General features: G+C 38.3%; 1 protein-coding gene across 1 annotated transcript; it reads right to left on the bottom strand.

The window, feature by feature from the left end:
- Positions 1-434: 434 nt before the first annotated feature.
- LOC134209922 (probable serine/threonine-protein kinase DDB_G0282963) lies at positions 435-21,832 on the bottom strand. The gene is made up of 3 exons (XM_062685938.1): positions 21,789-21,832; positions 14,401-14,536; positions 435-1,306 (listed from the first exon to the last, which is right to left on the bottom strand). The coding sequence occupies exons 1-3, from the start codon at positions 21,830-21,832 to the stop codon at positions 698-700; spliced, it is 789 nt and encodes a 262-aa protein (XP_062541922.1). The 3' UTR covers positions 435-697.
- Positions 21,833-25,668: the final 3,836 nt, after the last annotated feature.

Here is a 25,668-nt window from a genome sequence, read left to right as displayed (position 1 = left end):
TTCATAAACACTTATTACTTGAAAAATCCAAAAAGACATGAAAACATTTTTTTCTTTATAAGTTTGGATTAAATATGAAAATTTCCTTTGTTTTATACTCGAGATGTAAACAAAATACTTAAGCCATGTGCATGTAGCCATTTTTCACTTTACAGAAATGTTATGATTCTGAAATATTGTAAATCTGTTATTAATAGTTCAAATCATGGTACGGTTTTACACTAGTTCAAACCATGATTGGATTTCTTATTTGCTTAGTAAGGGAAGATTTTTATTTTTATGGTATGGTATGGAGTTTTAGAAAATGTTTTTGCCCTATTTATTGAATCAAATTTCAAAAAAATGTTTTGCATTGCAAGAAATATTTTCAAAAATAATATAAAAATAAAAAAAAATAATCGAATTGAGTTTGTATTTCTTTCATGGCCAATTTGCTGTACACGTTTTCAATAGCACTCTTAGTTCAGTAAATTATGATACATGAAAGAAACTACACAGTTTATCTCGTATGCAATCAGCTTGAAATAAACCTTGATTAAATTCAATGAACCACACACTTCCCAAATGCACATAACGCTACAAACTCTCGCCCAAACAAGCTTAGAAAGAAAAATCTGATCGCTTCCCAGCCCATTGTTAATGCATTTGAAAAGAAAGAAAGCACAAAAAAACCCACCGCCCCAATAAAAGTGGGCGTTTACATCATTTGAAATGGATCCTCGTAGAAGCTGTTATCAATATCTATACTACTTGCATTGTTGTTGTTGCTGCCGCCGTTGTTGTTATTGTTGCTGTTGCTACTATTTCTATTACCGTGGGTGCTGCCATTACAGCTGCTACTGCTACTGCTAGCGCTAGCAATCCTGTTGAAATCCACCATGCTGATGTTGTTGTTGTTATTGTGGGTATTGTTGTTGCTGCTATCGTTGTTGTTATCACTACCCCTGTGGTTGTGCTGGGGGAGAAGCTGATGCTGACACATTCCGTTGTTCAGTCCATCAAGTATGGACATATTGGACGAAATCTGATCTGGGTGGTGGTGGTGCTGTTGCTGAGGATGTCGAAGATCGGTGACGTCCGTTTTCAGGATGCAGTTGTTCTGTAGTGCATTCGTCGTAACCGAGGCCACCGGGGATGCAGCGATGACAGCACCGCCACCCCCGCCGTTAGAGGATGTGTCCCCTTCACCTCGCATGACGATGATGACATCGGTGAGGGCGGTAATGTAGTTCTTGGCCAGGGTTAGCGTTTCTATCTTGGACAGGCGACGTTCTTTTTTGACGTGCGGTATGACTTCTCGTAATGACTGTTGATGAGACGAAGAGCAAAGAAGTGGTAGAAAGTGTGAGTTTAATTACTTGTGTCGGTATCAATTACTGTCGTCAAGAACAGAGAAAATTAAATACTTCACCCAACGACAGAAGATTCTCGTTTCTGAAATGGTCTCTTGGTTTTACGCTGTTTTTTTTTCAATTGACGCATTAAGAGCATCTTAGGGTATATAGTAATTATATCAATTGTTAAACGTGTTTGTTATTGAATAATACACAATTGGTAATACGTTTCGATAAACCATATACTGCCGTGAATTGGAAGTCAGTCCCATTTTTGTATGTATGTCATATACAGATGGGACTGACTTTCGAATCACGGTAGTATAATTATTTGTTAATTTTCTAAGTTTGTATCTTCTACTTTCTTGTTGTAGTATATCAACATCATATAGATTTCTGGGATCATAAAGAAATAGACTTCTGATTGTTCCTTAAAAATTTCGGACACTTTATAATCCCCAAAGTTATCTAGTCTATATTTCTTAGACTTTAAAAGGTTTTCCAGAGGTAAAATAGAAGTTGCTGAAATATGCAAAAGCTAATAATTATTTGGACCTAGAGGCGAGCCAGCCAAAGCCCACGGATTTTTTTTCTACAAACCTCAAAACATTTATTGAAAAAAGTGGAACCAGAAACATCCCGAAGTCCGCTTGAAATCTGGTCCGTGAGGGGTTCTGAGCTCCTAAAAAATTTTTTTTGACAATGGTACGATTTCTTGGTAATTTGATTCGAACCGCTACATCCATAACCATTTCGGAAAGTTATATGAAATCTATCTAAACTATATAAACTATCCTAAAAAAGCAATATTTGTCCTAAAAACCGAAAAAAAATAAAATCACGTGAGTATTCTGTCCGCAAGATCTTTTCAAGTCCTGATTATTTCTAGAATAGATTTAATTGCAAGTATGGCTGCCCCATATTGAAATGGATTTCCTTTGAAGGTTTGTAGTAGTTCCGGATTTAATGGAACGCTCTGCTCGCCATCACAACTCAAAAAATTGCTTTTTGAGTCCGACATAGTAGAACTAGTTAGTATGAATAATGAATTACAAAACGAAAGTGTGTTTTTAACAGATCTGTGACAGATTCACGACTATATCGAGCTTCTGAACAAATTCTTCGGTTTGTTTTTCCCTTGGGTTTAAAGATGATTTGAAGTATTGAAAAAACATTTTCTTCTAACTTTCAGGCTCCATTTCAATGTGTTTAAATCAAGGAGATAGTTGGAAATAACCCCATATTAATGCATTGAAAAATTATCGTTTTTTTTTCATTTTCAAGCACTAATTTGCTATTTTTATGTGTTTTGCTTCCATGGCATACTTCGTGACAGTGGCGTAGCCAAAAAATTGGTGGGGGGGGGGGGGGGGTTCTGAACATTTTTTTCCAACAATTTCTTCCAAAAATTTTGTCTTTGGGGAGGGTTTTATACCCAAAACCACCCCCGTGGCTACGCCACTGCTTCGTGATATGGCAAACGCCACACCATTTTGTTATATAACCTGAGCAGAAGCTAATATCTTGAAAACAGAAGTTCGTATGAACTTGATATGAATAAGAGGTAATATGACAAAAAATAACAAAAAATTATATCCAACATACTTTAGGCATAACATGATCAGATATTCTAATATAAAACGAAAGATAATGCCTTTGATATTGTAATAACAAAATATGTTATGCCTGGATTATTTTGCAATTGTCGCCATACATAAGAACAACTATTTTTTTTAAATAAGTAAAAGGCATGTGGGTGGACTTTATATATCAAGCGAAAGGTTTTACTTCCTGCTCCTTAGAACAGCTGTGAAAACTACAATAAAATTTGTTATAATCCTCAAAATTGATTAATCCATAATAGGAACGCATGCACCAGTTATGGCACTATTCTTAATTTTGGTTCCTTATTTGGCAAATCCCATTGTTTTCTTATGGGATTGGCCAAATTGGGACCACTAGTGCGACAACTGGTGCAAAGGACGTCAAAAATTAAGCAAAATCAATTTTTACAATTATGCTTTGCTTGTTTTGGAGGAGATCAAAGGTGTTATCGTATCATATGTATGAATACGCTTCATCGATATGAACTTGGATCGGAGTGATTTGATTGGCCATTTGCCATATAAAGCACTAGTGCGACAACTGGTGCTATAGCAACAACTGGTACATCTAGCCTATTAGTTTATGTTATTTTACATGTAATACATGTCCATAATAGTGTTGAGAGTCACTAACAAAATTAGGTATTATTAAGTTTTATCTTCTGATCGGGATCCCTGCCACTGTTGCTATATTTCTTTGTTTAGCGATAAGATGAATATATGTTCACTGAGATGGAAAACGGGACAGTTCCCCTAATATACCACATTTTGCCCAAGTCTAAAAATTTATAAATAGAATTTTTAAACTTTAAATACTATTATCAATAAGAAATCTATAAATGCCCTACATTTGTTTGAGTAAATAAGGACTTAATATGTTAAATATCTTGGCTATGCATATCCATATGGGTCATTTGGCATAACGCCATTTGGCATAAGGTCATTTGGCATAAAGGCCCTTTGGCATAATGGTCATTTGGCATAACGGACATTTGGCATAATTTTGAACTGCAAGAAAAGAGTGGGTCATTTGGCATTATTTGGGATAATTTCGAACTGTGAAAGCGAAAGGGATATTTCATGTAATGTTAAGCGTAGATAAAGTAGGTCGAGGCTGTTGTCTGATAAATTTAGACTGATGGTAGACATTTTCCGGAAGAACGAAATAACAAAACAGCAGAATTACTCCCGAGAGATGGATCACATCCATCATTGACTTATTCCGGCCACATGCCTACTTTTAAAGTAGGGATTACATCCACCATTGACTTATTCCGGCCACATGCCTACTTTTAAAGTAGGGATTACATCCACCATTGACAAAACTCAGCAATTGTTCAAAGTCGCCTTGAAAGGTCTCCCCACTGATGATAAATCACTGGATGAGATTAAAATTGAAATTTCTCAATTACGTGGATTTTTACCAGTCCAAATAATTAAGATGAAATAGGAATCCCGCTCTGGTACTTCTCAGAGGGGTATTTCTCAAGATTTTTTTTTAGTTCACTTTAACAAAAGTGAGCTAAATAATATGAAAAGTTTGGAAAAGGCCTGTATTATGTCCCATGTCCGTGTTACATGGGAACATTTCCGCAGGCCTGGGGGAAATTTCCAAAACCCCACTAAGTGCCATAAATGCCAAATGTGGACGCCAAGGACACCTGTCATGTGAGAGAAGATTCCAATAAATTTAAATGTGCCAATTATTGTGGGGGCAATCATAAATCCAATTTGTAAAATTGATGACGGAAATTCCAATAGGATGCAATATTCACCGGGTAAACATATTTCAAACGCTCAAATCCGCAATCATTTGCCGGTCGAGGAATTCATACCCACCACAATCAACGAACAAAATTACTCTCTCACCGGGTAACGAATAGTTCGTCTAATTTTTAAATATTTCAAACGATTATTTTCACCAGAAATTCTTTACCAATTAAAAATTTAGTTCACTTTTCATTTTATAGTCGCATTATTGCTATTGGCAATCACTTTCAATAACAATTAATTCTTGGTCAAGCCCGCAAACACAAATTCTGGACGATCAGAACCAGGGTAGTTTTGTGAAGGATTTTCAAAAGCTTGGATTTTTAGTCAGAAAAATCGTGCTAAAGGGATGAATCTCATGAAAACAAAATTGTCCCACAGTTCAGAATAGTTGGCCAATAAACGAAAATCATACTCCAAATGCATATTTCTCTAATTTATTTATTTATCATCAGGCTAAGGCCGGAGTGGCCTGTGCTGCACATAAAAGACTTCTCCATTCAGCTCGGTTCATGGCTGCACTTCGCCAACCACGCAGTCTGCGGAGGGTCCGCAAGTCGTCCTCCACCTGATCGATCCACCTTGCCCGCTGTGCACCTCGCCTTCTTGTTCCCGTCGGATCGTTGTCGAGAACCATTTTCACCGGATTACTGTCCGACATTCTGGCTACGTGCCCGGCCCACCGCAGTCTTCCGATTTTCGCGGTGTGAACGATGGATGGTTCTCCCAACAGCTGATGCAACTCGTGGTTCATTCGCCTCCTCCACGTACCGTCCGCCATCTGCAACCCACCATAGATGGTACGCAACACTTTCCTTTCGAAAACTCCCAGTGCGCGTTGGTCCTCCACGAGCATCGTCCAGGTCTCGTGTCCGTAGAGAACTACCGGTCTTATAAGCGTTTTGTAGATAGTCAGTTTGGTACGGCGACGAACTCTATTCGATCGGAGCGTCTTGCGGAGTCCAAAGTACGTACGATTTCCAGCCACTATGCGTCTCCGAATTTCTCTGCTGGTATCGTTATCGGCGGTCACCAGTGAGCCCAAGTACACGAATTCTTCGACCACCTCGATTTCGTCACTACCGATACAAACTCGTGGTGGGTGGCTCACATTGACCTCTCTTGAGCCTCTTCCTATCATGTACTTCGTCTTCGACGTGTTGATGACTAGTCCAATCCGTTTAGCTTCGCTTTTCAGTCTGATGTAGGCTTCCTCCATCCTCTCAAAGTTACGTGCCATGATATCAATGTCGTCGGCGAAACCAAATAACTGGACGGACTTCGTGAAAATCGTACCACTCGTGTCAATCCCTGCCCTTCGTATTACTCCCTCCAAAGCGATGTTGAATAGCAGACACGAAAGACCATCACCTTGCCGTAACCCTCTACGGGTTTCGAAGGGACTCGAGAATGCCCCTGAAACTCGAACTACGCACATCACCCGATCCATCGTCGCCTTGATCAACCGTATCAGCTTATCCGGAAATCCGTTTTCGTGCATTAGCTGCCATAGCTGGTCACGATCGATTGTATCATATGCGGCTTTGAAGTCGATAAATAGATGATGTGTGGGCACGTTGTATTCGCGCCATTTCTGCAATACCTGACGTATGGCGAACACCTGGTCTGTGGTAGAGCGTTCACCCATAAATCCCGCCTGGTACTGCCCCACGAACTCTCTTGCAATTGGTGTTAGTCGACGGCATAAAATTTGGGAGAGTACCTTGTAGGCGGCGTTCAGCAATGTGATTGCGCGGTAGTTGCTACAATCCAGCTTATCGCCCTTTTGTAGATGGGACACACGACACCTTCCATCCACTCCTGCGGCAGAACCTCATCCTCCCAAACCTTGGTAATCACCCAGTGCAGCGCTCTAGCCAGTGCTTCACCACCGTGTTTAAACAGCTCTCCTGGTAGTTGGTCAACTCCAGGGCTTTGTTGTTTTTCAGCCGGCCGATCTCCTCCTGGATTTCCTGGAGATTCGGAGCCGGAAGTCGCATGTCCTGCGCGCGTGCTCCTAGGTTCATTACCATACCGTCACCGTTGTCTGCCATATCGCCATTCAGGTGCTCTTCGTAGTGCTGCCGCCACCTTTGGATCACCTCACGCTCGTTCGTAAGAAGGTTCCCGTTTATGTCCTTACACATATCGGGCTGTGGCACGTGGCCCTTACGTGAACGGTTCAACTTCTCATAGAACTTTCGTGCGTTATTAGCGTTATTACAGTTCCTCCGTCTCTTCACGGTCTCGATCTTTCTGCTGCCGCTTTTTCCTCCGGAAAATCGAGTTTTGTCTGTTCCGCGCCTGTTTGTATCGTGCCTCGTTCGCCCTCGTGCGGTGTTGCAGCAATCTCGCCCATGCTGCATTCTTCTCCTCAACTAACTGCCTCACATTCGCCGTCATACCAGTCGTTTCTCTGATCCGGAGCCACCGTGCCTAGTGCAGCGGTTGCGGTGCTTCCAATGGCGGATCGAATATCTCTCCAGCCATCTTCAAGAGATGCTGCGCCTAGCTGCTCTTCCGTTGGGAGTGCCACTTCCAGCTGCTGCGCGTAGTCTTGGGCTAGTCTACCGTCTTGTAGCCGCCCAATGTTAAGCCGCGGCGGACGACTCCGACGCGTGTTGATCACCGTCGAGAGTTTTGAGCGCAGACATACTGCTACGAGGTAGTGGTCGGATTCAATATTCGCACTGCGGTAAGTGCGTACGTTCGTGATGTCGGAGAAGAATTTACCGTCGATTAGAACGTGGTCGATTTGGTTTTCCGTTACTTGATTAGGTGATTTCCATGTGGCCTTGTGGATATTCTTACGGGGGAAGAAAGTGCTTCGGACTACCATTCCGCGGGAGGCTGCAAAGTTTATGCATCGTTGGCCGCTGTCGTTCGATACGGTATGCAGACTATCCGGTCCGATGACCGGTCTATACATTCCCTCTTTTCCTACCTGAGCGTTCATGTCACCGATGACGATTTGACGTTCCGCAGTGGGCATCCATCGTATGTCTGCTCCAGCTGCGCATAGAACGCTTCTTTCTCGTCGTCGGATCTCCCTTCGTGTGGGCAGTGCACGTTGATGATGCTATAGTTGAAGAAACGGCCTTTTATCCTCAGCTTGCACATCCTTGCGTTGATTGGCTGCCACCCAATCAAGCGTTGGCGCATCTTTCCCAGCACTATGAAGCCGGTTCCCAGCTCGTTGGTGGTGCCACAGCTTTGGTAGAAGGTAGCCGCTCGATGCCCGCTTTTCCACACTTTCTGTCCTGACCAGCAGATTTCCTGCAGCGCTACGACATCGAAGTTGCGGGGATGTAATTCATCGTAGATTATCCTATCGCAACCTGCGAAGCCTAGCGACTTGCAGTTCCATGTTCCAAGCTTCCAATCGTGATCCTTTATTCGTCGCCTAGGTCGTTGCCGATTGTATCGAGTCGTATTATCTTCTATGGGTCTGTCTCATTTGGAGAATTAAACTTAAAAGTGACAGTTCGAAAATTAAAAAATCACCCCGTTATAAGAATGGCTGGTGCTACCCAGCAATTCCAATAGGACATCGATAAAAAAAAGATTCGATATCTGTCAAAATTAATCTTGCTCTGCGAGCAGGGTTATTTGGTAATTAATGAAATGTCACTTTTAAGTTTAATTTCAGTTTAATTATCCAATTGAGACAGACCCTATGTCGTTCGTAATATTTGTTTTTAAAGGCGGCTTATTGGGCCTGCGCAAACCTCCTGTCTCGTCGGAGGGCCGTCGTGTCAGGGCTGTTTAGCGTCCCACCTAACACCAGGACTTGGGCTTGTGCGCTTTGAGCGGCACACGGTCGCTTTGGCGGAGCCTACTTGCGGATACATGCAGCTTTTTATAGAGGTTTAACAGGGCCCACTGTCAAACCCCACCACATCCTAGGCAGACGCCACAACTCGCAGATGGCATATTTCTCTAAGCGACACTTATTTTCATGATACTCGATACAATCAGCAGATTTTTAAGTGATCGATGAGCTTCATTTTATTCCTCTATCTAAAAGAAACAATCTAGATGAACAATGATCAGAACCGCCATTTCAAAAAGCTTTACCAATGATCAATATATTTCATACTTTCCATACTTTCAAAACCAAAAAAATCATCCCACATAGGAATGGCGAAAAAATATCTAACCTAAAAATTTCCTAGAACGAACCGGGGATACAGCTCAGCCACCTCCAGCATGTTCTTGGCTTGCTCAGGTAGGTAAAAATGGTTTGATAATATCATCCTTGGAAATGTGAAAAAATCGTTAGGATTTCAAAAATCCTTATGTCTTGATTCCCGTTATTCTATCGTTTATCGAGCTCAAACAATCAATTTGTAAATTCTCATACATTTGGATAAATCTCTATGAATTGTGCTAATTTACATTCAAATAAAAAAATGTAACAAAACAGAAGTGTCAGAAGGATCAGGGAAAGATTGCTGTTAAAACATGCTAGTGAGTTCCATCTTTGCGAAGCGGTAATGCTTGCTAGCAAAATTTTGAATTTAATAATTTTGTTTCCGTTATGCTTGTTCACATCTGAGCCTTTAGAATTAGGTTCAAAATAAAAGAATAAGAAGAATATTCATTTAATACCTGTGATTCATGAAGAATGGTTCAAAAATTGATGAAGGACTCAACTTGGGAGTGACTCGTGACTGGCGGCTGGTATTAGATTGGAATGCAGGTTCCATTTGGAAAAGAAAAAAAAAGTTGTTCGAGACCCCCGTAGATTTTTTTTAATACCCAGGAAATGAAAGATAATGAGCTATATTTTCACGTAGTTGAAATTTTAGCGATGCTCATTTTTTGCTCATTTATTGTTCTACCAAACACGCCGTGAGCAAAGTACCATCAATGCTATGGTTTCCTAAGACAATATGGCGTGAGTGTTAATTACATCGAATGCTTTTGACGTATTCGTGTAAAATGCATCCACCTGCAGACAGTCCATCCATCATACATTGTGTTGTCCTCGATACGAATTCTGGCAAAATGGTCGTTGCAGATCATTTTCAAGCATAGAGTCAATCGCATACAAGGCTTTCCAACATTTTTGGTATTGCCGATAAAATAACTATACCTCGATAGTTCTCGATAGAGTGATTTAAATTGTGACTTTTTTGCCCCCCGATGTTTAAATGATTGCATTCGCAATTTTAATAATCCTTCTAAATTTTGAGCTAATTTGGATCTAATTTTGGTGAGCATGCGCAGTTTGTTTGAAATTACTATGAAAGAGGTAGCTTCTATGCAAACCGTTCCCCAACGCTTCCCACCAAGCTCTAAAAGCATATGAGTTATCGGCAATATAGAAAACGAAACGAAACGTTTTGATGCTTGCAAGAAAAGTAATTAAGGGAATACTGAATCGTGAGAAATTTAATTTAACATGAAAAAGAATAACACCAATATTAATGAGCATTTTAGTTTTCTTTATAACTTTGTTTCCAAAAGATAAATCGCTTCACAACAACAACTGCCTTTCAGCTTGAGAAGTATTTCATGTGGTCGATGTGTTTATTTATTGTTCTACCAAGCAAAGACTATACCAAGAATTGATAGAAATAAACTGCATGAAATGTATTCACAGTTTCTAAGTGGTTTTAACTGTAATAATGATGTAAACTCTTCCATCACCACTATTGTAAATGCATACAACAATTTACTAGAACAATGCACCAAGACTAAAAGTATAAATATAAAAGCTAAATCAACTCACAGTCCTTGGCTAAATTATCACGCGTGGCAATGGATTAAACTAAAACAAAAATACTTAAAAAGGTGAAGAATGATCCTCAGAATGATCATTTAAAATCATTACTGAAATATGTGTCAAAAAAAGCTGATAATGTCAAATTTCAATGTAAAACTAACTATTACAAAAATTTGTTGAATTGCACTTGCCATGCCAAATTGTGGAAAAATATAAACCAGATTATAGGGCGGTATAAGCCTATGGCGCGTTTTGAGCTTAAGATCGACGGTCTTAGATTATCTAACAATTCTGAAATATGTGAAACATTTAATAATTTCTTCTCTCAAATTGGAATTAATCTCGCCAATATCATACCTAAGAGTAACTCAAATCCCCTTGCTTGCATAAATCGATTGAATCATTCCATTTTTCTGAGACCTGCTAATGAAATTGAAGTTATGGTAATCATAAACGAATTGGATGCAAATAAAAGTTGTGGCCCAGATAATTTTCCTACCACAGTCATAAAAAATAATGCAATGAAGTTTGCGAATATTTTAACATATCTTTTTAATCAAATTTTGGTACAAGGAACTTATCCACAGTGTCTTAAAGTAGCAAAAGTGACACCTGTATTCAAATCGGGAGATTCATCCGATCCTACTAATTTCAGGCCAATTTCTACCTTATCCGTTTTCAGTAAGATTTTTGAAAAACTGTTATTAAACAGATTTGTTAGCTTTATAAATAAACATATTATTTTTATAAATATCAATACGGGTTTAGAAAGGGTGCAGTACAACAACAGCGATAGTTGAACTCGCTTGATTTTCTGGTCGGAAAAATTGAAAGTAAATGTACGGTTGGTGGCTTATTTATTGACCTCAAAAAAGCCTTTGACACGTTGAATCATGGCATACTTCTGCAAAAGTTGGAACTATATGGAATTCTGTGGGGTAGCAAACAACATTATCCGCAGTTATCTATCTGATAGACAACAATATGTGGCCATAGAAGAAACACGAAGTTCATTATGTACTCTGCAACATTGGTGTGCCTCAAGGCAGTAATATTGACCTCTCTTGTTTCTAATTTATATAAATGATCTCGGTAATCTCTGCCCCTGGAAGGAATACCCAGATTATTTGCGGACGATACTTCTATATTCTATCCAAATCACATCACTCCGGCACTTATTGTTAGTATGAACAATGATTTAAGAATCCTATTGAGTTATTTTAACACAAATTTGTTGTCCTTAAATTTGTCGAAGACAAAATATATGTTGTTTCACCTCCTAGAAAAAAATCCCTCACATCTCGAATCCATTTATTGAGCAAACAGTGATCGAAGAAGTCACCCAATTTAAATATCTAGGTTTGACGTTTGACCCAATACTTTCTTTGGGGGCAACCATATAGACAATGTTCAAAGAAAAATTTCTTCATTGTGTGGTATTATGTACCGAGTAAGGCAATTTGTCCCTCAGTCATGCACTTCTCAAATTTTACTTTGGATGCATACACACTCATTTTCAATACCTTATTATAGTCTGGGGCCATTCATGCAAATCAAAACTAAAAACTTCAAGTTTTACAGAATAGGTGTTTAAAAATAATGTATTCATTACCATTGTTGTACTTAACTTCTCAACTGTACACTGGTTTCTCGCACAACATACTTCCATTAAGAGGTTTATGTGAGTTACAATCATGCTTGTTTATATATGATTTATTTCATAATTCGGATATGCATCACAACCTTGTTTTACCCCCACGAACTCATGAACATAACACCAGACATGCAAATAATTTACTAAGATCTAGAGCAATAACTAAACTAGGGCAATCTCGAATATCCTTCTATGGTCCTTCTGTGTATAATAAAATTCAAGAACAATTAAAATCTCTCAACAATCGAGTATTCTTCAAAACCAGATTGAAACATCACTATAAATCCAAAATCAATGTCTTTTTAAATTAAACGGTATCAACAGCCAGATAATATAACATTATTTAATTATGAATTATCACTCTACAAAATTAATGTTAATGTATAGCAGGTAAATTAGCCAACTTTTTATTTTGTTTTTTCGAATCTGGGATCCCTTCAAAGGAACAAATTTCCACTGGGAATCCCTTGTTTATTAATTTATTAAATTGAATATTTTGTTTTCATCGCTAACTTAGACACACCATCTTATTATATGTTTTGTGTTTTGTCTTAATTTTTCTGATGAGTCCACTACCAGGGAGCTCATAACAGAGCTTTTTGGTGTGGGGGTTAGCGGCGGGCTCTTATAAAAAAAAAAAGAAAAGACTGTTGTATGAGAGGAGCATCACTTTCATCCGTTACCACAGATATTGATTTGGCTCTAATCACTATCTCGTAGATGGCAGCAATGCACTCTCTAATAGTCGAGATCTGTCCTGGCCACGTCCTTGCGAATGCTGAGGAAGGGGAAGGATGGTTTGTTGGACACCTGCTTAAGAAAGATGCAGAGAACTCTACGACCTCTCATAGGTGCCACGGGAGGTTTTGGGATTGTGTGGAAGGTTATAATAGTAGGAATCGTTTTGGTTGAACGTGAAACACAGAAATAACGAAAATAGAAATACAAAGTAGGAAAAGGACGAGCCTGGAATTGACGATCTCCTGCTTATAAGGCAGAAGCGGTAGCCACTAGACCACCGAGCTCGTCAGTCCATCATACATTGTGTTGTCCTCGACACGAATTCTGGCAAAATGGTCGTTGCAGATCGTTTTTTTTTCAAGCATTGAGTCAATCGCATACAAGGCTTTCCAACATTTTTGGTATTGCCGATAAAATAACTATACATCAAGTCTCCCCGGGGATCAAGTTTCCCCACCTTCCCCTATGCATCGGGGGGCAAAAAATTCAAAATTTGGATCACTTTAATGTCCTAAACAGCTGTGCAGAGTTTGGCCCCGATTGGTCGCTTCCTCGCTTTCCGCATCGCGTTTGAAGTTTGTATGGGAATTAGTATGGGAAAAAGTACATTTTTTACTCCTAAATGCTTCAGTTCATCGTAAACCAATTGGTACATTGCGTTAGAGTATAACCCAATAAATGCCAAAGAACTTTGCTGAAGAAGGTACGTTGCTGGAACTTCCACAAAAAAAAGTTATAACGTCTCGAAGTTTGATTGTTTAAACCATATGCAAACAATCATTTATTCTGCCAACATTCGTGGACTAATAGTTTAATTGAGTGCTATCCTAAAATTATTGATCTTATCGGGTTGGGGAACTTATTGGAGTTATTCCAAATCATTTCTCATTGTGAAAATCCGGACAAGGAGGAAGAAGGGTTGTTTGCCCTCTAACAACCATATAGACTGCCCGGTAGTGTTGGCAGAAACATTGATTTCTTGCATACTGTTTGAACAATCCATCTTCGAAGCGTTATAATTTTGTTTGTAGACTTGCCGGCGATCTACTTTTTTCAGCAAAGTATTTCGGTATCCTTCACTATAAGCAAACGTATCGAGAGACGGGATTGGCGATAAATTGAAGCCGATTGGAGCATAAATGCAAAAAGTACGTTTTCCCATACTAATCTCCATATAAATTTTAAACGCGATGCGCAAAGCGGGGACGCAACCAATCGAGCCCATCTTTTGGATAGTTGAATTGGGGCCCACAACGAGTCAGAACAAACTTGATCTCACTTGATTGGAAGCTTGCGTTTTTCCATACAACTGCGCCCCGCTCTAGTATGAATACTTGTGATGCACGTTCGGTAATATTTGGAGAAACAGTTTTAATTTAATCTTTGTTAAGTTCTCAGAAAAAAAGCTGAAACAGTTTAAATCAAGCAAAATAGTGTAGGAGTTTTAGGGTTACGGCATCATTCGCCAACCTACAATTGCGGCCATAAGAACCCACCAAATGTTCTCGTTGGTTACCCATTGCACAATGCAATGTTACCTACAATGCGCCATCGTCACACACTCACCTGAAATGCGTCATTGAGGCTGTGCATTCTCATCCGTTCCCGCTCGTTGACTCGGAGCCGCCGCAGGTTCCGTTCCTTGGCATTGAGACGCCTTTCGACGACGCAGGCTGCCGCCGCGCTGGTTTGCAGATGATGACTGGAATGGGAAGAAACGTGCCGGCTGCCGTGGGTGCTACTGGCGCGGTTTCCATTGCGGCTGCTGCCGCAACTAGTGTCGTCACTCTGCGAGCTCGAGGTCGGTCATGTCGGAATCGGATATTCCTTTATAATGTGCTCTCGTACTCATGGACACACAACGTTCAAAGTATGACAAGAGATCATTCCAACCATAGGAGGATCGATGAGAATTTTCATATCATTAGGTAGAATTTTCAACAAGAGGATATTGACTTTGACCTTGACTTTTGAAACGGTGATTCGGGGCCGTCCAGAAACCACGTGGTCATATATGGGGGGGGTTTGGAAGATGACCACGATAAGCCACATGGGGGGAGGGGGGTGTTGCTCTCGAACCACGTGTTTTTTTTTACACGAAAAACTTTTGGTGAATAACAATAGCGGTATAAAAAATACAAATCATCAAAATTTAATCATTAAACGCAAAGCGCATCTTAGGGCCGATGCCCACGTAGCGTCTTTTCAACTCAGTGTTAAAAAGAATTTAGCATTAAGCATCGAAAAAACCCGGTAACGCAGCGTCGGTCGCAACGCCGATGCATATCTGAGTTATTTGACCAACTTAGCCTTAGATCCTATTTCCATAAAAAAAATAAACGAAAAACCAGGTTGCGTCTCAATCTCCACAAAAAAAAATTGAGAAAGAAAAATGAAAAAATATTTTTTACAAAATCCGCCGCAGATGGTTTTCGGCATCACGCCGCCGACACTTTTGCATCAGCGGACTACAGCTACAATTTTGAAAACTGTTCATGTTTTTACAATAATCCAAGAAAAATCTTCAAAAGAATTTCTTGTGGATATTCAGGAAAAATCCAGTAAAGAAATTTCCTGTAAAAACTTTGACCTTACTTCATACAATCCTGATAAAGTGCTAGCATTCAGAATGTTTTTTGAACAATTCTCTCTGGAAACAACAAGCAAAAATTTTGATACAAATTGGTCATGAAAAAAAACAAAACATCTCCAGTGTAAATGCCGAAAAAAATTCCATGTGAATTCTGTCTGAAAATTCAAAACAGTCTCGTGGGAAATACATATAATTTTCGGTGGAAAAAATGTTCATATTTTCATATCTTATTTTTACATTCTAATGAATTTCTGCGACAAGTTCTTCTGAGTCTTCACCAGAAATTCTGTTTCATTTCAAAATAAGTTTTTCGAACATTTTAGGGAGTGCACTTCAAAATGTTCAGTCTCCAGTTAGCCTTACGTAGCAAAGGCGTAGGATTGCCAATCCGGAGATGACGAGTTCGATTCTCGTTCCTGTCGAGGATGTTTTCTAATGTCAAACATTGTCGACACCCTAGGTATAATGTATCCTTCGTACTTGCTATTGCTACAAGATATATAATCGTACAATTGCTGGCATTTAAAACTTTCAATTTATAACTGAGGAAATGCTAATAGAATAAACTAAGTTGAAAAGCAGACCTACTTCCAGTTGGAATATGGAGCCATAGAAGAAGAAGAAGACTTCTAAATTTTTCAAGAAAAAAGAAAGAATTTTTTTATTCGAGGCATTATTTAGAATTTCCACGGAAGAGTCTATGGGTTATCTTCAAAAAATACTTTGGATTTTCAAAGAATAAATCTTTAGAATTCTCAAGGTTCATGTTTTTTTTTTAATTTGCATCATAAATTCTTCCAAAATTTCATGGGAAATTCATTCTTCTTTGGAAAGTCATTTTGATTTCTTTGTAGGTTCAGCTAAACATTGCTTTAAATCTTTACCATGCAAAGAAGCACAAGAAATGATTTAAAAAATTTAAAGAATTTTCACATCAGAAAATCTTTAAAATTTTGATTTAATTTTCTAAGGAATTCCTATTGGAATTGCTTCTAAAGTACAACCTTCACAAGTACTACAAAAGTACAATTTTTTCGTTATTTTCACTTGTAAAAACATCGGAATATCCTCGGGAAATTCATTATTGGTGTTTTAAATGAACTTTTTTCGATTTTCTACTGGAAAATCTTAGGAATTTCCATCGAAAATATTTTGGCATATTCCAAATAATTTCTTTTGGAGGTTAAAAAAACTGCTGAAAATTTCTTAGTTTTTTTTTTTTTGAAAAACGAAAAAAATTTCCATTTGAAATTCAGAATTTCCTTTGAAGATTTATTAAAGTTGCCCAGGATTTTGAAAAAAAAAAATCTTTAGAGATTATGTAAAAAAAGTAAGCTAGATTTTTTTTCTAATTTTTATACTGGAATTTCTTCGGAATTTGATGTTTATTAAAATTTTCATCGTAAATATGCATTTCGGATCCTTCTACGGATTCTTCTAGTTCTTCAAAATTTCTACCGAACCTTTTTTAGGAACTCTTCCACAGAATTTCGAAAAAAAGTCGTTGAAATACTGAAGATTTTTCCGTGGAGACTCCGAAGAATTTCTTCTAAATATTCTGAAGGGTTTCCCTTGCAACTCCAGAATAATTATTCTTGAAAATTAGGAAGATCTTGGAATTTAAAATTAATCCAAGCAATAAATGTAGGCAATTATTTAGGATTAAGAAGCCTAGTTTTTATGATATTGAATAATTAGGATAATTGATCGAAAAATTTAATAATGCACCTAATTAGAACATTTAGGTGCATTATTAAATTTTTCGATCAATAATGCACAAAATTCTAGTAGTGCGTATGAAAAAGGTTATGACATAGAGAAGTTTGCATTTAAAAAATCAACATGAAATTCTAAATAAAATGCTTTTTAAATTCATAAAAGGGTCTTAGAGCTAAGAAGAGTCCTGCGATATGAAAAAAAGTGGCAGTGTTCCAGAAAAAAACACTCCAATTCCTAAAACAATCTAGGTTAAAAAATAGTGTTATAATAACGATTGAAACTTAAATCCCAAAACAAATATCAACCCTTTCAGGACGGATGGGTCATATATGCCCAGCGTTCTAGATTGTCTATAAAATCACAAAAGAGAGCTAGACCACCATTTTCTTCAGTAAAATTTTTCATCTAGATATTGGCTTTACAGAAAAAAATATGGGAGCTCAAATTTGACTGACCCTGAAAACTCAGTTACCCGAAACCTTGGGAAGATTTCGTTTCTAAGAGCATGCAAATGAAGTTGAAATGTTTGAATCATTCTGAACACTCAGATAAGATGGATCATCCTGAACGTTAAGCCAGTGATTAATATTCAGGAATACGAGATGCTCAAGGTACTCCAAAATGCTCTCAAGTTCAGCCCACGACTTCTCGGGTGATCAATCATGACATTTGTAATGTCCTCGGTACGTACCCAATCCGATGAAATAAGCATATGATCCTAATTTCCATTAACATGAGATCCAAGAGACAAGGTACCCAAAATTATCTTGAGTCAACATCAAGCTGCACAATGACTACGACTTTTTTTGTAGGGCCTTAGAAGCACTGGGTTCACGGACTTGAATGATTAAGTAGTTCAAACATTACGACTTCCAGGACGTTTTTTAAAACCTAAAAGTTTTGTATAACCTAAGTCGAGTCAAGTACGAAACACTGAAGACGACCTTACTGTTGAGGTCGAAATACGTACTTGTCAAGGTACAATCAAGTGGTGGAATTAAATGGGAAGGTACAAACTCGTCTTATGACAAGTAAAGACATTCCATTAAAAAGCTCAAAATAATTTTCTTAACTAAAAAGTCTGTAGTAGCTTGTACAAATAACAATTGTCATATCAACCCAATGGACCTAATGGGATATTATATCATATATCATTCATAATTTGGTTAATTGGATAAATCGAATGATCCGAACTCCAAAATGATAATTGATCTATAATACATTCATTCCTCTATGAGTCGCTTATGAAAGGACCATTGACTGAAGCATATTCGAGATGTGGAATAGAAGTTCCTTGTGAAATTATTCTAAAGACATCAGAGTGTCCGAGAAAATATTTTCAGAATGGCATCATTGGATTCCACGAGTCAATATCAAAATAAAATTTCAATGAAGAATTAGAAATGTTGAGAGATGAGCCAGCTCTAGATTATTTATTAGAGCAAACATAGAAATTTTCCATAATAGAATAGGAAATTGCCAATAAAGAAATCAGGGTATGAGTATTAAATAAATATAGAATTACTGCAAATAATGCAAAATTTTCATAAACAGTTGAAAATTTTCCACAAAACAATAATAAATTAGCACTTGTAAAAGCAAAAATTGCAATTATGTGTTTAAAAAAATCACCAAAAAAGAAATTAAAAAATATAGGGATATTTTGGAAAATTTCTAAACCATTACAAATTTTTCTCGAAATTTTTATAACATATTCGCGAGTCCGCATTTTTTTGTATCCTCCTGATGCATCGAAGGTATGCGAGTTCTAGATAACCTAATACCTGATACACATTACAACATGATAACATCATCAAAATTTTCGAAATAATGAAAATTTATAATTTCCATGCTGGGTTTTAGTTTGATTTTGAATCAGTTGAAATTGTCCATCTTCAAAATTGGTCGGATTAACCATATGTTTTAGTTACACAGGGTTTTTTTTTAATTTTTTGTACTTGAAAAAAAAAAACCACGTGGTCAAAGGGGGGGGAGGGGGATCTGCCAAATGACCACGATAGACCACATGGGGGGAGGGGGGGGTTGAAAATCTTCAAAAATATGACCACGTGGTTTCTGGATGGCCCCTTCCTCGCGGTAGTCAAGTCATTCCATTCACCTTTTCCTCACAAAACGGAGGCTAATCAATCAGATAGTTTTTTTCTGTCGTACTCTAGGTGATTCGATTACAGTGCGTAATCTCCGGTTCTACTCCTATTAGGATTTTTACTTGCTGGATTCAAAACCAGAGAGAGAACGAATGCGGGACCACATGACTGACGGCAAAGGAGACAACGTTGCTGTAAGCCAAGCAGTAGACGAGGTTGTTTTTCGTTTTATGAATCCTCATTCCTCGCGGTCGGGCAGTTTGTGCCTACCTCCGAAGTCCACTGTGTGAAGCGCAGACGACTTCGACGAAGACGTAGTCGTTGGCGGCGATGATGGCGATGGTGAAAGATGAGTATGATGAGATGTAGTCGATTGTGATCTCCTGATGATGATGATGGGGCTACTCCTGCCAGTCAGAGTGCTCCGGTCGTTCGAGCGTGGTGTAGTGCCAGTCGCAGTGTTTTCCTTTCCTCGGGCTAGTTTTGTTGTTAGTGTAGTTGTTGTTGTTGACATTCGGACCGAGCGGATTACGTAAGTGTGCGCTAGAATGATATCAGCTGGTGCGACTTGATCGGCGCACTTTGAATAAACGACCAAGTGGTGAGGCGGGTGGTGTATAATAGACGGTATTTGATAGTCGGTCGATCGTAGCGATAATCGTTCCGGTGGTCCATTTCTGAGTCGTTAGTACTTTAGTGCAAACTTGAACTTCAGGTTCAAGCGTCGAAACAGAGAAATTGAAAATCAAGGCCAAAGTTTGTTCATATGTCACACAGCGCGTTGTGTTTAATATACTCGGCGGCGCTACTGCACATTTATTTGTCAACGATCATTTGTATGTAGGCTGTATGGTTATTGCTTCAGTGTGATTATTTCATAATGCCTCGTTACGAGTAGTGGAATACGTAGTACTTAATATGATGGGTGCGCTTCCTTATTACGACAATCTGTATTTAAATGACATTAGAATGAAGGTGTTTTTGTTCCACAGAATCTTCAATAATATTTTCCGCACAAGACCTTACGGACATCCACAACTGTACTTGTATGAACGCTAAAAAGCTGATTGCATTGTAAATTTTTTTTTGCCAAACCTGAATACCTAAGTATATTTGAAGTTGCTTAATTATTGAAGGAAACGTTGCGAGAACCAGTTGGCGCTCTATTTAGCTTATTAATGTTAATAATTGCCAGCTGAACTGCTCAAGAATTTCCATCAAAGGTAACATTCGCGACCATTACTGTCTAGTCCCATTCATTAGCACAGTCTTATAATACATTGAAGGCATTGAAGGATTTGAATGTTAAAGACAAAAAAAATATGCTGAAACAGGTCTATACCTCATTATTTTTTATCAAAACTCGCTACTTTCTATTTGCTCATTTTAACTCTGATCGATTACCCGACTAGCCTCGATTGAGTTGATTTGTTGACTTTTTGTCGGCAGCTTTACATCCTTGCGAAAACTGAACTGGTGCCTTACGCCCTAGTTGTGGTGTCCTGCTGGGCTCAAATCTAAAGTTTTTGTGTATATTTTGCTTCTACTCATTTACAAAGTATGCTCAACCCATTCCACTTTTGCTATCAAAGTTTTAGGCGTGACGTAAACAGATGCGAAGTCTTTCCTCTTCTAATTCACACTTCATTTTGATTGGATTTTAAGATTCTTTTCCTCCTAAATGAAATGAGCGTGATTTTCATAAATCGCTATTTCCGTGGATTTGGCGCTTTGGAGATCAGAATGATGGCTTTGCGGAATTTTAATTAACGAAACTAAATGATTCTCACGGATTTCAAAACATATGAAAATCATGTCACCATTTTGCAATCTATTTATCTCTTATGTTGAGAACATTAAACAGTTTTATACACTTGTGGACAGCAATGCTTGGATGGTCGGACATTGAACTGAACCTCATGAGATGCATGCGTCAGTGCAAAAACAAAAATACATGTGTAAAAGTGAATCATATCATTTTGATATTTTTCCCTTCGCAAACATGCACATTAATAATTGGTGTAGTGTCGAGAAAAAGAAGAGAAAGAAAAAGAAAAAGAGAACGTTATTTTTGGCAACCGACCCAGAAACGAAATAAGGACTATGATTTTAAACTCGGTACCTGGAATGTCAGGACCCTAAATGAAAGTAAAATTTTACCGAAATCTCAACAGCAGAACTGTTCGGTAAATAATTTAACTGATTTTCGGTTTATTTTGACAGTTGAGCAATGAAAAAATTACAAAAAATCTGTAAAATAAATGACCGAACAGTTCTGCTGTTGAGATTTCGGTAAAACTTACCGAATACGGTGAAATGACGTAAGTGTGTATACTAAATCAGTCAACTCCAAACTAAATTACTCTTTCAGATGAAGTTATTTGAAAAACTTTGCAGCATATGAAAATTTTCCCAATCTCTCGAATTTCGTTATTTCTAGCTCAATTGGTTGGTATCATCTATTCTAACGCCGCCGAATGCATGAATTTTAAACTAAATTTATTTTAAAAATAATTATCGTGCAGAATACTCACCGTAGGATTTTCAGATCGTAAACCTTTTTCGGGTAGTCTTCCATACGTATCTTGTAGTTTTACAAACTGCTAACCAAACTCCGGTCGTCTTTCAAACACGCCTTGAGATTTTACAAACTACAAACCATATTGCTGTAATTTTCAGACGCACATTGAGATTTTTCAAACCACAAATCATTTTCCGGCGGTCTTGCTCTGTGGTTTTCCAAATTATAAACCGGTTTTTCCGGCTTTCAAGACGTGGTTGGTGATTATCTTAATCGGAAAATATTTTATTCCTTACACATTGAGTAGTACATACTTAAATTCAACTCACGTTATGAAATCAGTGTCAGAATCCTAATAATCCAAAAAATTACCGGGTAGTGAAATGTGCGAAGTGCTGCCCCAAATGGCCGGACCGAAATAGGGTAGTAGCAGCTCACTTTGGATGCGTGGCCGAGTCGAGTCGGTCGAGTCATGGCTTGCTGTTCACCGATTGAGACGTTGAGGGGTAAATCTATGATTACACGCTGTAGATAACTTACTCAATTCCACAATATCTATTTTAAGTTCAAATAACCTTTGAAGCTCTGATTCCAATTTTAGTTAATGAACGTTGTAAAAAAAGAGTACGCTAATCATATATATGAAACATTCCTTTGTTACTCGCACTGGATTTTTGCACACAATCTCAAAACATGTGCGCAAAAGTTTGACTTATTTGCCAATATGTAACTAATTCCAGGGGCCCTCAGGTGCGGTAAGATGCACGGCTACAAAGCAAGACCATGCTAAGGATGGCTGGGTTCGATTCCCGGTGCCGGTCTAAACAATTTTCGAATTGGAAATTGTCCCGACTTCCCTGGTCATGAAAGTATCATCGTGTTAGCCTCATGTGTGACATACACTACTAAAAATCCACACATATTTATTGGCAAAAATCCATAGATTTAACTTATGATGTATATCAGCGCACATATAACCATTCTCCATGCGAACTACTAATAAAATATATATTCAAATAAACTTTATGTGTGGTCTCGAACTAGCAATTATTTAATTTATGTGTGGTTCTATATCGATTATATTAGGGTGGAGCTATTGCAAAAATTTACAACGGCGACACAAATATCTTATATAGATATTTTTGGCAGTGACGAATGTAGAAATGGTAACTTGGCTTAGAAATCTCGCGTTTAATAACTGTGGAAGTGCTTTAAAGAACACTAATCTGCGAGGCGGCAATATCCCAGTGGGGGATGTAATGCCAAAGAAGAACTAATTCCAGAGACCTTTTCAAAGTTCAGCATCTGCAAATAAATTATAAGCAAATTTATTCATTGCTGAATTTTCATCTGAATTATGAAATCGAAAATATCCTCAGCTACTATGAATGTCCGAATCATCGACGACAGCGATTCATTGTAGTCAAACACTTTTCGGTGGATCCGATCTTGTAGCAATGACCATTGCCAGATAGGAGGTTCAATTGCGCGGAAGTCCACTAAGCAAGCAACTGTGAAGAGTCAATTTTGTTGTTCAGTACTTTGGCAACGAATGTGGCCCGCCACAATTTCTTTTTCTCTTGAGGGTGTCCATATTTAGCTGTTCACAACGATCTGGGTAAGATTCGTTGGATCACGCCTGAGCGAATTACATAATGCCAATCGTATGAACTTCCGCAGAACACGTTAAATCCTTAGCTACCAGCAGGATACATCGTTTGGCGTTCGGTTAACAGAATCAACTTTAATGATAGGTCAAACTTCTTCACATAATATTTCGGAACGCTGATAATAAGCCTGGTCCGATGACAGCAAGCTGTAGCGCGGTAACCATCGTCAGCCGATCGAATCATCTATTGTTTTATGTCTTTATTAGCGAGACTTTCAGCCTAAGGTTGGCTCGTCTCGTAATCATCAAATTAATTTTCAGATTATCTGCATAGATGATTTTGCAAAACATTCCTAGTTCTGCAGCGACATCGTTAAACAACAATCAATTTTTACTCGTGATGTCCTCCCAGTTAGATAACAGCTGGACCATGATGCAAACTTAGTTGAGTTACCGATATTAAAAAGTTTTGTCAATATCATGTTGTAATCGATTAAAGGCTGTTTTCATGCCGATATATTACCTACTTTATCCTTGTTTTTCATGGCATTCACGGTAGGTTTTAATAAAGATTAACAAATTCGTAGTGATAAGAAAATTATTTTGAGCTTTTAGTGGAACTGATAATTCCACTTTAATTGTATCTTGACAGATGCTGCAGCGTCTTCGTCGTCTCGTCGAGTCACGAGACACTAGCAGCCTTACTGTTGAGGCTGAAATACGCATCTGTTAAGATACAAAAGTGTGGAATTCAATGGATTGTATTAACTGTCTTGACAAGGGAAATTGTGTGACAGTCTTTGGACGCAGGTGATAAAATAGTTATCCCCCTGGGAAAACAAAGAAGCAGGGAAGTTTCTAACTTCCATTCTGTCACCATTTTCAGACGAAAATAAGGATTGTCCCAAATCTCCGGAAATATCGCCAAATCATCACGAACAGTGATGAACTCAAAGTGGAAAATCATTTGAATCAAGTAATAAAAAGAAATACATCATCGAGGAACAAGACCGGAGAAAATAAAGCGATTCTCGGCAAAAAGTAAAGAAGTGTGCGCCACCGCGCCACGCCGCCGCCAACGATTTTACATCGGCGCACCGCTGTCATAATTTTGTCACGCCGCTGGTTTGTTATTTACCACGCCGATTCAAATTTTTAGAAGTCCGTAGGATTTTCAGAGCAAATTCCGAAGATCAAGCTTAGTTAACGTTTAAACTCCATTTGATATTTTTGTAAAACTCCAAAGATTTTTTAGAAAATAAAAACAATTTCCGTTGAAATTTGAAAAGTCTCCGTAAAACGAAGAAAACTTCGAGTGGAAATACGAAGGATTTTCCGGAAGACTTTCAATTGAAACCGAAAAGTCTAGTTGAATATAATTTTGAACGAAGTCCAAGAGGCGTAGGTTGTTTGACCGAGTTCTATTGACTGAACAACATTTGGTCGAAAAGGACATCCTCAGAACAGTTCTTTGGTTGAAAAGTCGTTCGGCCGTAAATGCCACGTTGGTAGATCGATCTTCTTGAAAAGAACATTCGGATGAAAGTGTCATTCGGTCATTTTATCGACTGGTCATTTTATAAAAGTCGTTGGTTGAATAGGTCATTTGGTCGAAATGGTTATTCGGCAGAAAGGACATATTCGTGCCAGATGACTCTGTCTGCCAAACCACCATTTCTATCAAACATCTTTTTCGACCAAATGATCTATTCGATCAAACGACATTTTGGATCATATGGCCACTCCGGCAAAACGGCATTTACAGACAAAGGACCTGTTAGTGCTATTAACTTTTTCAACCAAATTACCAATTCAGCTCCATGTCCCTTTCGCGGCTGTCGCTTTCGGCCAATCATTTTCTACCCAACAACGTTTCAGACAAACGTTCTATCTGGCCAACTGTTAAAAAATGGTTTTCCTCAGAATGACTTTCGGTAAAACGGTGGAGGATCCGTTTGGCCGTAGACCACAAGGCAGAAATGTTCGAATATGTAGTTTGGTCGATACTCGTCTGGTCGGAAATGTCATTTAGATGAAATGGACATAAGGCCGTAAATTTTATTTGGCCAAATTGATCCTATGGCCGAAAAAGTAACTTGTCTAAATAGGTCATTTAACCGAAAATGCCGTTTGCCGAAATGGTCGTTTTGATTTTTTAACTTTACTTCCGTGAATTTTGAAATGACTTTAGTTTATAACCGTTATGAAATTTCATTTGGTCGGCTGAAATGTCGCTCAGAACTGATCCTATGGTAGTAATACGTAACTGGAACGGGCATACCGA

This window comes from Armigeres subalbatus, chromosome 2 (genome assembly GCF_024139115.2).
Source record: "Armigeres subalbatus isolate Guangzhou_Male chromosome 2, GZ_Asu_2, whole genome shotgun sequence".
Lineage (NCBI taxonomy): Eukaryota > Metazoa > Arthropoda > Insecta > Diptera > Culicidae > Armigeres > Armigeres subalbatus.
Note: the sequence above shows the minus strand (reverse complement) of the source record. Positions and strands in the feature narration are given on the sequence as shown.

Excerpts from the sequence above, each read along its gene's own strand:
- LOC134209922 (XM_062685938.1), bottom strand. The coding sequence starts at position 21,832 with ATGGAAGACTACCCGAAAAAGGTTTACGATCTGAAAATCCTACG. Across the intron at positions 14,537-21,788 it reads TACGATCTGAAAATCCTACG|TCATCATCTGCAAACCAGCG; the intron begins GTGAGTATTCTG and ends TTCCCATTCCAG. Across the intron at positions 1,307-14,400 it reads GCCTCAATGACGCATTTCAG|TCATTACGAGAAGTCATACC; the intron begins GTGAGTGTGTGA and ends TCTCATCAACAG.